The sequence below is a fragment of the Bidens hawaiensis genome, unplaced genomic scaffold (assembly GCF_021521415.1).
Source record: "Bidens hawaiensis isolate Kalapana, Puna unplaced genomic scaffold, B.hawaiensis_p1.1 tig00003961_1, whole genome shotgun sequence".
Taxonomy (NCBI): Eukaryota; Viridiplantae; Streptophyta; class Magnoliopsida; order Asterales; family Asteraceae; genus Bidens; species Bidens hawaiensis.
Genome location: NW_027491228.1, coordinates 517,880 through 532,718, shown reverse-complemented (window position 1 = coordinate 532,718; position 14,839 = coordinate 517,880). Strand labels below are relative to the sequence as shown.

The 14,839-nt window shown below is 34.7% G+C and overlaps 1 protein-coding gene and 1 pseudogene across 2 annotated transcripts; one reads left to right on the top strand and one right to left on the bottom strand.

The window, feature by feature from the left end:
• The first annotated feature begins 2,027 nt into the window (after nt 1-2,027).
• LOC143624721 (photosystem I reaction center subunit III, chloroplastic-like) lies at nt 2,028-4,305 on the top strand. Its single transcript, XM_077095281.1, has 2 exons — nt 2,028-2,419; nt 3,981-4,305. The coding sequence occupies exons 1-2, from the start codon at nt 2,037-2,039 to the stop codon at nt 4,288-4,290; spliced, it is 693 nt and encodes a 230-aa protein (XP_076951396.1). The 5' UTR covers nt 2,028-2,036; the 3' UTR covers nt 4,291-4,305.
• Nucleotides 4,306-4,994: 689 nt separating this feature from the next.
• Nucleotides 4,995-10,875, bottom strand: LOC143624723 (notchless protein homolog; annotated as a pseudogene). Its single transcript, XR_013152163.1, has 13 exons — nt 10,720-10,875; nt 9,418-9,491; nt 9,228-9,317; nt 9,016-9,136; nt 8,466-8,590; nt 8,143-8,342; nt 7,971-8,034; nt 7,756-7,866; nt 7,537-7,674; nt 6,127-6,269; nt 5,989-6,043; nt 5,836-5,892; nt 4,995-5,124 (listed from the first exon to the last, which is right to left on the bottom strand). The product of XR_013152163.1 is annotated as a notchless protein homolog (transcript).
• Nucleotides 10,876-14,839: the final 3,964 nt, after the last annotated feature.

Below are 14,839 nucleotides of genomic sequence, written 5' to 3'. Positions count from 1 at the left end.
GGCAAGAAATGCACTTATGAATTACAAACTTTTTGCAAAATGAGGCATAAACCGATATACCGAATTGAGATACACTTTCATCGAGTATTTGAATACACTTCATGATTAGTGTCTCTTATTAGTAGATTATTAAAACTGTAACTCTTTTAAAAAATAGTATGGCTTCTCATAATTTCTTGCTAATTAAATAATTTAAAATTAAATTAAATTACATTCGACAAATTACATTCAACATATCTAATCTATTATACAATTATAATACATTTGTTCATTAATAAGTTTGGTTTTTTCTTTTCAAAGTTTCATGGTGTTCATTTTTTTGTTTCGGTTTTATTTCAGTTTTTTGTTTTTGTTCGGTGTTAGTTTTTATAAATTTGTTTTGGTTTGGTTTTGTTTTTTTAGTTTCGTTTTAGATGGTTTAACTTTATTCAGTTTTTCGTTTCGGCTTTTATAGTTTTTGTTTTTGGGTCAGTTTCAGATTTATTGGTTTTTTTTTTTTAAGTTTCATGTTGGTTTTTGTTTTTGTTTTAGTTTTATTGGTATTGGTTTTACTTAGGTTTTCGGTTTTGGTTTTAGTTTTGTTTTAGTTTTTTTTTTCAGTTTTGTTTGTTTCAATTTGTATTTAATTTGTTTAGTGTTTGGTTTTAGTGTCTATTGAAAAATAAAATAATATGAAGGGTTCACAAATTAAGTGAAATGTTTATATGAGTTTCAACTTACAGATGGGTTGAAGTATATGGAAGCTTTATATTTTTTTAGATCTTCATAACAAGTAATAATAAATTCGTATTTGGTAAAAAAGATTTCAAAAGCTAAGAACGTTGTATGTGTTACACCTCATTTTTCTTCTTAGTCTTCAAGTGTGTTATTTCAATTTTCATTAATGAAAACAGGTCATTTTATAAATGTTTCGACCTGCTTTGCTCGGGTCAAAATATGTCATTTTAGAAGGTTATCAGTTTAGTTCTGGTCAACGAGTCAATATAAAAAGGTATTGATTTCATTCGAATTCCAACGGGTCTTTTTAAAATCATATTGATTTGGTTCGGGTCATACCAAGTCAATTTTAGAAGATATCAATTTGGTTCGGGTTATAATGGGTCATTCTCAAAACGTATCAATTTGATTCTGGTCAAAACATGTCATTTTTAAAAAGGTTTCGATTTGGTTCTGGTTCTTAAATGTGCTTAGGACGTGATTTAGTTTATTAGGGTGTAAGACTTTTCACATGAAATATAAAAACAATTTCTGTAGTTAGTCACTGTGTTTGTTAGATTGATGTGTGAATCAACTGTGTTTCCAGTCTAGAAAGAAAAGAAGTCTGAATCATTTTTGGATGTTTATTGAAAATCTTTCCTGTATGCTTATTTTCTTGTTTGCTTGCTTTCCAGATTAATGTTTGTGAAATTTGTTTGTTTTTATTAATATTATTTTTAAAGTTTAAGAAGTTTATATTTTAAAGTTTTAAATTTTCCTCATAAGCATTCTACTATGTAAAGTTTTCCTTTACAAGTTTACGTAATTTGATCAGTACTTTGTTTGTGTATTAATATGAATTACAATTAAAAATCATGTTGTTGTCTTTAAAAAATAAATTAAAGAATAAGTTGTCGTTTGAAATTGTATATTTATTTACTTCACTATATCTATAATTTCGCCCATGTCATACACCATTAAACAACCTAGTTATCAATATTTTTTTAAAACGTATACGGTGGTACATAACAAAACGTAGAATTTAAAATTATAAACCAGTATTCATTAGCCTTATATCAGAACAGAAAAGAAAATGTGTACATTTTGAAAAAGATTTCAATAATAATAACAACGATATCAATATCTTACGTGGAAAAACAAAAGATACACAAAGGATCTGGCAACACACGGCCACAGCCACTAACCCCATTACCACCCAATAACAATCACCCACGTCAGCATCCCATCTTATCCAACAATATTTCATGCATCCATTTATTCCATCCATGTCTATATCATCATCTTCCAGAACCCTAAGCAGCATCCAACCATCACCAAACATGTCATTCACACTCTCCACCAACTTCCTCCAGCCACTCGAGATCTCAAACCTAAAATCCTCACCCAAACCAAAGCCTAGCAAGATACTCATGTGTTCCGGATCAACCAATAATAATAATAATGAGAGTAGCAACGACCGAACAGGATCGTTGAAGGCGTTGTCGGCTGCGCTGGCGCTTTCGTCGATCCTGGTGACGTCGACTGTGCCAGTGTTGCCGGCGAATGCGGATATATCGGGGTTGACTCCGTGTAAGGAGTCGAAGCAGTTTGCCAAGAGGGAGAAGCAGTCGTTGAAGAAGCTGGAGAATTCGCTTCAGCTTTATGCACCTGATAGTGCGCCTGCTCTTGCGATTAAGGCGACAATTGAGAAGACCAAGCGCAGGTAATAATAATAATAATTTAGGTATAACATGTCATATACACACACAATCAACTAGACTAGAGGTCCACAAACGCCCGGTTTAAAACTTAAAACCGGTTTGGTTTGTCAGCAAAAGTCAAAACCGGTTTATGAGCGGTTTTGGTTCGGGTTGAAACCAATTTCTTATAATGTATGTTACGGTTCAGGTTTGACCGGTTTCGGTTCGGTTAACCGGTTTGGAACCGGTTTTGGTGGAGAAAATTACAAACCGGTTCCGAACCTACAGTTAAATCGGTTTCAAACCGGTTCGGTTTCGATTCAGTTTTCGGGTCGGTTCGGTTGACCGGTTTGTATGCCCACCTCTACGCTAGACCACAATGGGGTATCAACTAGCGATTAATAGAGATTAGTTGGATTGGAATTTTATATGTAATTTCTCTAAATTATATATGTATATATATATATATATTCAAATTTTATATATAATTTTTCAAAAATTTTTGAAATAAGATTTTGACCAATTTTGACCGTTTGAACGATTTGGACCGGATTTGAACGATAACCGTTTGAACGATTTTTAGGCTCGATAACATGAAATCACATCGCCGATTTTTTATTAGTGATTGATAATAATATGGGTTTATTGCAGATGTATATATATTTTCAAAATTTTATATATAAATTTTCAAAGAATAAGTATAATTTTTCAAATACTTAAAAGATTTTGAACAATTTTGACAGTTTTGAATGATTTGGACCGGGGTTGACCGATAACCGTTTGAACGATTTTTAGGTCAGATAACTGAAATGGCATCGCCTCATCACCGATTTTTTATTAATTGGCTTCTATAATGATTTGATCATATTGATCAAATTTGCTTCTTTAGTTCAATAGATGCAATGTTTTAAAATTCAGTTATTTACTCATACCGGATTTGTATCAAATATGGTATAATCGGTTGAAACGTGAGGTATTGGGAGATTTAACCGGGCTGAATAGTTTGCCATGTAATTTCTATATAAATACAAAGATGGTATAATCGGTTGAACCGTGAGATCGGGAGGTTTAACCGGGCTGGATAGTTTGCCATGTAATTCCATATAAATACAACTTCAACTCAAAAAATAATCCAAAAATACAATAATAAACATCACACATGAACAATAATCAAGTCAAATAGGAGGTTTTTACTTTGTATACGAAATTAACCAACTACAAAAGATGCAAATAAACCAACCTTGCATTTTGAAGGATACAAAATTGGTAAATTAACAAATCGCCATTTACTGTCTTTACTCGTTTTAATTTTATCCGCTAGTAAAAAGTCATTTTTATGAAATATGGGCTGCAAAAAAATGTAAAAAAATCTTTTGGGTCTAAAACCGGTTTGCTGGTTTAAACCGATACTTTTAAAATACTGGTTGTACGATGTTCTAGCAAACCACCCAAAAATACCGGACTCTAAATACCGGTTGTCTTAACAAAATCCGGAATAACCAGTTCAACCAGCCAATACATACCGGTTTTTAAAACATTGAACATATGCACTAAATTTGTATCAAACTGTTAACCTACATGCAGATTTGACAACTACGGAAAGTATGGATTGTTGTGTGGATCGGATGGGTTACCACACTTGATCGTAAGTGGAGATCAACGACATTGGGGCGAGTTCATCACCCCCGGGATTCTGTTCCTGTACATAGCTGGATGGATAGGGTGGGTTGGAAGGAGTTACCTGATCGCTATCCGTGATGAAAAGAAGCCTACACAAAAGGAGATCATCATCGATGTTCCTTTGGCATCTCGGTTGGTGTTTAGGGGATTCATTTGGCCCGTTGCTGCTTACCGTGAGCTCTTGAACGGTGAACTCATTGACCCGACCGTCTAATGTATATGTATCTAGTGTGTTTGTGATACATTGTTTGGTGTTAAAGTTTTAAGGGATTGCTTCACAATTGGAATGTACATTTTTAGTACTTGTTTGGAACATCAAATAGTAGTTTATTGAGATTCAAATCTCAGGGTTTTAACAACTTTCTCAAGTATATAACCGAGTTTCTGAGCCTCAGTTCGGAACTTCGGATCCTATTTGATCAATCGGTTTTAGTATTATAGTATATGTAAGCTGAAACTTGTTTAAGAAACTAACTAGTTATATAATGCGTTGAATCCGGTTTGGGCCCAAAATCCACGGGTTCTTTCTGGATCGCTTTATACGTACCAATTTAACTGGCTCATTAGCTCGAACCCAAACGAATGACATCAATGGTTTCGGGGTTAACTGGCTGTCGTTGGTCCAGAACAAGAATGGTTGTTTACCAACAGTTTATCTTATTTGGTGACTACTTAAGATGAAACTTTACAGCGTATTTATAAGCCAAAACAGGGCGAGTAGACAGGGCTCGGCTCTGAGAACATATATTTTGTTTAAAAGAAATCTACTCAATCTTTTATCTTTAAAATATTAAGAAAATATAAAAAACTGCTTCCCACAACCTTGTTCCAATCACCCTTCAAGCCAATGATCCAATCCAAATCTCGTCACAGGTGCTACCGCCATCATTCGTAGTCATAGATTCATTCGCAGCCATAAAGGACCATGAATCCTTGTACAACTTGATATAGTTTACACCACCTTTTAACCCATCCATAGCTTGAGAACTCTATCCCTGCCACCCGATGCCACCGTCTCACCATCCGGACTCCAATCCACAGCAAAAACCTTACCAACAAAGCAAACAATCAATAATTACCTCTTCTCTAACTGACCTTTGGTGTTGCTAACATTCAATGTTGCAAAAGTCGCTAGACGGACCCTACGCGGCCGACTGGGGAGTTGGGAGTAGTCAGAGTACTCGGGAAGTACCCGGACATGGTAATTATAACGAAAATTAATTTTTCGACATGATATATTTGTCAAAATAAGCATAATTCACGTTAAAAGGGTACTCTAGCTGACTCAGAGCATGTTTGGGATTGAGTTTGAAAAATGCTTGGCTTATTGACGTTTTCAAAAAGTTATTTTGAAAAGCCAGGATTTGGGGTTTTTGAAAAAAAATGCTTTTTAACCATTTCAAAAAGTTAAAGTAGGAAAGATTTTTGTGATTGCCAAACACATTTTAATTTATTGACTTTTTGAAAACACCAATAAGCCAATAAGCATTTTTCAAACTCAATCCCAAACATGCTCTCAGCAACTTTTGAATGACTTTTAACTGACTTTTAGAGAACCTTAGCCCGCTTAGCCCGACTTTTGACCGCCTAGCCCGACTTTTTGTCCGACTTTTAGAAATTCCTAGCCTGACTAGCCCGACTTTTGACCGCCTCTGACTAATCCAGGCCGACTTGGAAAAAGTCTCCAAGGTAGGGGTCCGAGGACCGACTAGTCAGCCTTGGAATCCGACTTTTATCAAGTAAAAAAAAGGAAAAAAACCTCGTCTTCGTGACCAGGAAGATCTTGTTTCAATTTCTGCGTCCGGACATCCCAAACCTAGAAACATATTGCATCATTAAAGATCATAATATAGGGTTTTTTTTATAATGTAAAACAGATTTTAAAAAAAACATACAAAAAATATGACGTTACCTTTAACGTAGAGTCCTTGCTACCACTCAGAAGAAGCCTGCTATCAGCAGACCAGCTGCACAAAACCACAGCTCGTGAGAAGGTAAACAATATTATTAATGATTCTGTATAAATGCGAAAAAAAGGAGAGAATCAAACCTTATCTGATAAACAGGCCCCACATGACCTCGAAAGGCGGCAACAAACTTCCCAGTGATTCCATTCCATAACTTGACAGATTTATCGAACGAAGCACTCGCAATCCATTGCCCATCAGGTGAAAAGTAAACATGATTTACCAACTGCAAAAGACGAGATTTTTGAAAAGGGGTTTTATCTAAAGTTCTAATTATTTTTTAGTGTCGATTTTCACATATAAGTAGAGTAAAACACGAGATTGGCTCGATAAAAGCTCGAAAGTCGAAACAAGCCTGAGCTTCACACTGAGCTTGACTAGGCTCGCAAAGACTAAACAAGCATAGTACTTGTATAAATTAAATTATTTTATATAACAAATACAAAATTATGATAAAGGTAACCAAAGAATACATATTGTGTCGTATATAAATCAAACTACAACTATAAGGTAGCGTTTGGTTTGTAGGAATGACAGTAGGAATGGAATGATTCATTACGTGGGAATGAAAAAAGTGGTGTTTGGTTGCTCAATGGAATGGAATCATCCATTACACATGGAATCCCATTCCATCAAAACCATTCCTTCCCATCCCCTTTTTTTTCATTCCATTCCTCTTCACCCTACTGTTCCAACAATAACACCACCTAACAACCACCACCACCACCACCACTACCATCGGCACCACCACCAACTCCGCCGACACCACCACCGCCACCACCAACATCACCACCGCCACCACCATTTTTGTCACCGGAGCTACCACCGTCGCCATTGTAGGTTTTTTTTTTTTTGGGTTAAAAAGTATTTTGAGATAGAAGTGTTTTTATTATTTCTATTCCATTTCTACAATTTTTTTGGTTACCAAACAATAAATATTAATAATTCATTTCATTCCTATAGGTTAACCAAACAAGAAAAAGGAATGATAATGATCCATTTCATTCCCTTGTCCATTCCATTCCTTCTCCCATTCCATTCCCCCTTCATTCCATTACCTCCAACCAAACATACCCTAACTATACATACATAATTTAAATATATATACAAGGGAGGATTCTATGCAGAAGACTTTTTTGTGAGAACAGAAAGAACAAAATAAATCAACATATTTTTCAATTAAAAAAAAATTAAAATACAAGAAAATGATTGAAATGCAATGCTATCATCTCTTAACAACATTTTAAAAAGCATATAACCAAAATTCGTTTATTTATAAAACCTACACATGCTCAAATCATGTGTTACTTTAAATGGTCTTTTATGTACATAGCATAGACATTTGCATGTAAGAAGTAAACTAATTTTAAAATATGAACCATTGATAGAAAAAATTGAACAATTTAAGTTTGTTCTCGTAATACTTTAGTCTTTTGTAATGAACCTCTCCCTATGTATACACGCGCAGACACACACAGAGATGAAAGCAGTACCTGTTGATGACCTGTCATTTGGGTTTTTGGGTGCTTGCTGACAGATGGCTCCCAGAGAAACATGGTGAAATCATCACTACCTGAAACTAATCTTTCAGGCGCATTACCCTTCATTTTGTTGTACCTTTCTAAAGCCGCCTGTTGTAATAACAAAAGAAAACTTTATTCAACTTTTTGTTTGTATTAAGAAAAGCTGGCATGTACAAAATGAAAAGTTACCTTCTTCATTTCTTCAGGAGATGAATAATATTTACGTGTATGATCAAAAGCACCGGTTCTAAGAACATACTCTGTGCTTAATGCCAGAGAATTCACCCAATGCCCATGACCCTGTATTTCAACCACCAAAAATATAATATTATTACCTCAATATAACTATATTAAAGTTTATACAGGTATCAAAATATAATAATGCCGTTAGTTATAAGTTATACCTTCAATTCACGAATCAACTTGCCTTGAGTAGTTTCCCATACTTTAATCGTACAGTCTTGAGATCTGTACCATGAAGAAAAAAACTAATTAAATGTTGTTTTTGTTTCTAAATTCCATTTATTAAAATTTCATTAATATGAGATTTTTATAAGTTTGGAATAATATAAATACCCTGTATATATGAATCCATCTCCACCCCATTTCACACAAGTTACAGCAAGAGTGTGGCCACTAAGACATATAACACTTTTCCTTAATGTGGCATCCCATATTCTTGCATCGCCATCTTTGCTAGAACTGACAAACCGACGACATGGCGCGCTGAGGTGTACTGGTTCCCAAGATATACCGGTAATCCATTTCTTGTGACCCTGAAACATTGTAAATATTATAAATTAGTCCCGGAAAAAAAAGATTAATTTTGTCATATAACATGTATCGAAAGTTGATCGACTTTGTTTTGAATTAGTTGAAGATGGTTAAGAAAATTTTACAGTGAGCAGACCGCCAGATGGGTGGGTTAGCGGGTCCCAGCATTGCAATTCTCCAGACTTGCTTCCACTAACAAGATACTTACCATCCGGTGACCATGCGATGCAGAGAACCCAATTCTTGTGCCCTAAGCGAACGATAAAAATATAAAAATAAAAATGACACAAATATTTAGCACAATTTTACAAAAAGTTGTTATGTCACAGAAACTCTAATGAGCTTTAAGGCGCTAATTATATCACAGTTTTAATACAAATATCAAATCAAACATGAATGACAAGTTTCAAAAACGGTTTTTTTATCTATAAAAAAAGTGAACATTTTATGCTAGTACTTTAAACAAGCCAAGCTACTCATGAGCTCCTCGAGATCAGCTCGCTAAAAGCTCAAAGCGCGCCGAGCTTATACAAGCTTGAGCCAGAGCATATATATAGCTAGTTTAATAAACAAGCCCGAGCTCAAGCCTCACTTATCGAGCTCAAAAGGCAGGTCAGTTCAGGTCGGTTAACGGGTCAAAAAGGGTACTGTGCAAAATGGGTCATGAATGCTGACCTGTACAAGTGAAGAGGGGCGTTTGGGTATTTAAGTCCCACAAGCGGACTGTAGTGTCACCGGAACCACTAGCCATGTCCATCAGGACTAAAAGCAACGGAAAGGACAGCCTCTGTGTGACCTGCAAGAATTAATTACATAAAAAATGATATTTTTTATTACTTGAAGACAGTTTTAAGGAAAAAAAAATGCACAAAATGTAATAAGCATACCAGCAATTGTAGAAGAACAACGATTAACGGGACGAATGCGGAAGACTGCCTGTGGTTGGTACACTATTGTGACTGCCTTCTCAACAGAAACTGAAAAAAGGTTGATATGAGGTTTATTAATTTAGCAACAAAATAAAACAAAAAACATCCGTGGCTATATTATACTTAAATTCTCATGGTTTTTGTATACCTTTATGCTTCTGCAAATAGTTGTATAACAAGCTCTTTGTCAGATATATAAAAGGCATAAGGCAGTTTTTCCTCCTGAAATAATCAGACATTAACAGCATTTTAATATCATTTTGGAAGTAAAAAAAGAATATGATAATTTAGAAAACTGAAATCAAATTTTGCAGGTTTTTACAGGCCAGTTCCGTCAGTTTTGATGCAAATTCTAGACTAAACCCCTAACTATGGTTTCATGATACGACTAACCAAACCGACCAGTTGGAAGTCCAATTTTTCGAGTTTAGTAGTTTGAACCGATTTTTTTTTTTTTTTGTCAAAACAGTAGTTTGTATTTAAATTTTTCATAATGTCAAAGATGGTTCATGGTTATAATACACAAACATAATTACATATTCCAAAAACAAAAAACTATTTATATGTAAATAATAAAGGTTAAACAGCCAGTTTCAAGTTTCAAACCAAACCAAACCAAACCGCAAAATCGAACCGTTTGGATATCAAACCAAACCGCTAATTCATTATGAAATAATTTCTCAAAACAAAATGATGTAAGTTGTAATCATACTTTCTTTAGTATCTAGGTAAAAGACTGCAATAGTTAAAGTTGTAATGATGCGCAGCTGTTGTTTCTGTGCCTCAAAGGTTACTGCAAATGGTGCAGCTGCGGCCGCAAGTTGTAGTCATACAAAGCTATGACGGAACACGATACAAACTGTGATCTACATTTTTCTAGTTGCATAAAACTTTTATTTTTGGACAAGTGATTCCTATTTTGACCGGAAGCTACCGTATTCAATCGCTGTCTCAGCAGGGGTGAGCATTTAAACCAAATTAGCCTAAGGTTCGGTTAAGCCATAACCGAAAACTATGGTTCAATTTCAATTTTAGCGTGCGGCATATCCACCCCGATCATACATAAAGCTATTAAAAACACGGATGTTCATCATGACTCCGAGTCATGTAGCCTTTTTCATCGCATTTCACTTATGTGAATCCATTATCATCAGAATCGACAGAAGTAGAATGCCATAAAAAAAGCACACATACAGATGTCACATATAAAATAGCTAATTAGGCAAGTGGTAACATCACATATTCCTAATAGCATTACGCATAGCCGATTCGGTTAAATTACGCCACTAAACAAAACCCAAACCGAATCGGTTAAGTCGGTTAGAGTTAAGTTAACTTGCCTAATCTAAATATAACAACCAAGAACCTAATTAATAAACTCTAATCCATAACCAATTAATCAACCATATCGTTAATTAACAGAAATATATGAAAAAGATGAAAAATTTACATTATTAAGCAGCTTGTTGACCATCTGCTGAAGCTCTTTAGGACCAATGCTTTGAGGAAGATACATGGAAGCCCCAAGTGGGTTTCCTTCAGGATCCGCTAATTGACACATGACGTTATTGGTCAACTCGTTTGACTCAATCTCCATTTTTGCAGCTTCAAACTGTGTTGGCTGTGAGATGACAAGAAGAAGAAGGCGTTTGTTTATTAGGGTTTTGAGGTGGGTTATGATGGACGGTTGTAGTTTTATTTTTTATTTTCTTTATAGCATTTAAAGCTCGATAACATTAGCCCGTCATCTTTTGTATCTGGTTTTACACGGTTGGTTTTTAGTACAAATCATTTGGCACGGTTTAAAAATTTTCAAACCAATAGACCAAAAGTTAAGAAAGAAAACCAATCGTGAAACCAAACAGATGATCGGTTCGGGCGATTTCACAATTTCAAACTGAACCGTGAACACCCCTAGTCATCGGTTTGGGCGATTTCACAGTTTCAAACTGAACCGTGAACACCCCTAGTCATCGGTTTGGGCGATTTCACAGTTTCAAACTGAACCGTGAACACCCCCAGTCAAACTGTGACTTCACAAATTAAAGAACCCTAAATCAAAAACACACCGTTTGACTTTCCTAATCTTTGCACAACATTAACCCACTGAACACAATGTTTAACTTTCCTAAGTCAAACTATGACTTTGCAAATCCAAGAACCCTAGGTCAAAAACACACAGTTTGACTTCCAAATCTTTGCATAACATTAACTAGCAAAGAGCCCGCGCGTTGCGGGGCGGGGACACGACGCAAATTCCATCGGTAGGGGATCGTTTCGTTATGGTACCAAATGAACCGAGCTCAATGCGAAAAACAACTCATGAGCTGAGCTCGAGCTTTAGAACTCATTAAGAATCGGGTTCGGGTCGGTCTTGAGTAATAAACCAAAGTATCAAGGTAAAAATGAAAACCTGACTTTTGCTACAACAATGGACATGCACATTTGATTTTGGTAGCAAGGGCCAAGACAATTCGTTAACGGGTTCATTATAAGATTTTTGTCACATTACATTTTCTCAATTATGTCATTGTAAAAGTATTAGAGCAGCTTGTTATATTGTTACAAAAATAGAATGGTGCATCAATTTTTTTATTTTTTGGTTTCGGTTCGGTTTTGATTTCTTAGGTTTTTTGTTTCATTTCAGATTTAGTTTTTTGAGTTATGGATTTCGGTTTTTGGTAAGATTTTTGGTTTCGTTTGGGTTAGATTTTTTCAGTTGTTGGTTTCGTTTAGATTGATTTCAGTGTGTTTGGTTTCGTTTCGGTTTTAGTTTGTTCGGTTTTTTGTTACGATTTGGTTTTTTAGTTTTGTTTAAGTTTAGTTTAAGTTATTCATTTTTGGTTTCGTTTCGATTCTGATTTTTTTAGTTTCATTTTGGTTCTTGTTCGGTTTTGTTTATGTTTATTTTCAGTTTTTTGGTTTCGTTTATGTTTAGTTTTAGTTTTTTGGTTTTTTGTTTAGGTTTCGCTTTCGTTTTCGATTTTTGGTTTCGTTTAGGTGTTGTTTTAGTTTTTTGGTTTCGGTTTCGTTTTCGTTTTTGGTTTCGGTTTCGTTTAGGTGTTTTAGTTTTTTGGTTTTTGGTTTCGTTATTCGTTTTTGGTTTTGGATTCGTTTAAGTTTTTTTGGGTTTTAGTTTGTTCCGTTTTTTGTTATGATTTGGTTCTATTAGTTTTGTTTAAGTTCAGTTTCATTTATTCATTTTTGGTGTCGGTTCTATTTTGTTTTTTAGTTTAGTTTTGGTTCTTGTTCGGTTTCGTTTTTTAGTTCCGTTTATGTTTAGTTTCAGTTTTTTGGTTTCGTTTATGTTTAGTTTCAGTTATTTGGTTTTTTGTAACGATTTCGGTTTTGTTTTCGTTTTCGTTTAGGTTTTGTTTCAGTTTTTTGGTTTTTGGTTTCGGCATTCGTTTTTTGTTTTGATTTTTGGTTTTGTTTAGAAACCCGCGCGATGCCACGACGATAACAATTTGTAACAAATTTTCAAACTCAGACATTGATACTTAGGTCAATCTGGGTTTTGCACGTGTACGGTGCAAAAAGGTAGGAGGGTTTCGCAGGCATATGTTAATTAACATGTTGCAAGTTATTGTTGCCGCATTTTGAACATGTAACACCCATGATAAAGAAACGTTTACGGTCCAAAACGCTGATACAAACAATGTAAAAAAGAATAAGAATACAACTTCATATATTCAAACACCATGTCCTCTAAAAGCATGTTAAGAGTAAAAAAATCAAAGAAACATTTGGAAGTTGATCTTTTGGTTGGTGTAGATTTGTAGCGTCCGATTCATAGGCCTTTGCTCCTCCACCGCCTTTGTCGATTAGCTTCCCTGGGGGAATTACCGTTATACCCCTATACCTGCCCAAAAATTAATTGAAATTCAGCCCCAACATCCATATTGTGTGGGTCTCCGCAGCAAGAGCTATTGCACCACCAATACATCAAAGTGTATACCATGTTGTGTGGGTCTCCGCAGCAAGAGCTATTGCACCACCAATAGCTACTACAAGCTTGTTTTGATCAATATCTAAAAATATACCATTTAACTTTGCTATAAACTTATAAATGAACACAAACAAACAAAAATAAGAAAATGGTACAAACTGTTAAAGATGGCCAAATAAACAGTTTAGTATTGCTACATCATTAACCTAAAAATAACATAATCCAAATGATAATCAATAATATAAATAACAACAGTTAAACCCAAAATGCTTGACTCTTGGTGTAACTTGAAGCAACATCTATATATTTCCAAAAAAACTTGAATTTTTATTTACTTTTAACATTTTTATTTTATCAAAAGGGTTTATAAAATACATTTATTTAGCAAGAACTTCAAATGATGCATCACAGGAAACAGAAGGCCAGATTATTGGTTTTGGCCAAGGAAGCAAATTGAGTTGTCAATAATAATACACTAACTCTATATGTCACACCACACCAGTATTATCATGACCTCTTTTTGGAGCAATGGAGTCAAACTCATTAAAAAAACACATGATGCTGAAGCTGCTGCTTTTTAAAATATCTCACTTACCTAAAATTAACAATGTAAATAAGGGTAACAAAGAGGGGTAAATAAGTAATATTAGCATTACTCACTGCTTGCTCAGAAGCACCAATGTATTTGTTCAGCTGCTTGGGCCCTTTAGTCGATATGGACCGTAATGAACACACCGCAGCAGCAGCAGCAGCAAGCCAGCACCAACAGTATGTGTTTTACCACAATCAAGAGGACCATATAATAGAACAATAGATCTCATCCTTAAAGGCGCTTGTGAAAAAATCGTAGGAAATTTGGAAGGTAATGCAATCATCTAAATATTGTAAAAAAACATGAAATAGGATTTTAGCGCATAAAGAAGACAGAAGCTGTAAAACAAACAGTTTGTTTAAATGAGTTGTTGACTTGTGAAAATATCGAACGAACACGAACAGGAGATGTTCGTGTTCTTTCGTTTAACTTTAACATAACAATCGATCGAACACAAACAATTAGACGAATAAGGTTTGCTTGTTCGTGTTCGTTAAGGAAATAAATGTGTTCATGTTCGTTTGTTAATAGTATATATACGAACGGTTCACTAACATAATCTCATAAAGCTGGACGAAATTGTAATAATTCAAAAAAATTAAATGAATACATATAAATGAATGAACTTAAACAACGCAAACTAACGATCATAAACAAACGCAAATGAACAAACATAAAATATTTACGATTGTTAATATCAATCAATGAAAAATTGATGGTTTAGATATCTATAATAGCCCTAATTAAACGTCGTGTGTTTCAATTGGAGAGTCAGGGGTTACGATGATTATTACTGGAACTGGAGAGTCAATGGTTAAGGGTTAATAATGTCGCCAGAGATTGTATGATTGGAGCGGTTTCATAACTTCATTAGACAATCAAGGGTCATCGGAGAGAATTGAGTTAATTTTAGCGGCGTCTCCCTAATAAGTTGCAAATTTACCATTTTATCCATCTAAAATGTTTTATATGTATTGTATATTAATATTATAGATATAGATGATTAACTTATTGAACACAATGTTTGAC

Coding starts and splice junctions, on each gene's coding strand:
- LOC143624721 (XM_077095281.1), top strand. CDS start 2,037: ATGTCATTCACACTCTCCACCAACTTCCTCCAGCCACTCGAGATCTCA. Junction 2,420..3,980: donor ATTGAGAAGACCAAGCGCAG/GTAATAATAATA, acceptor ACCTACATGCAG/ATTTGACAACTACGGAAAGT.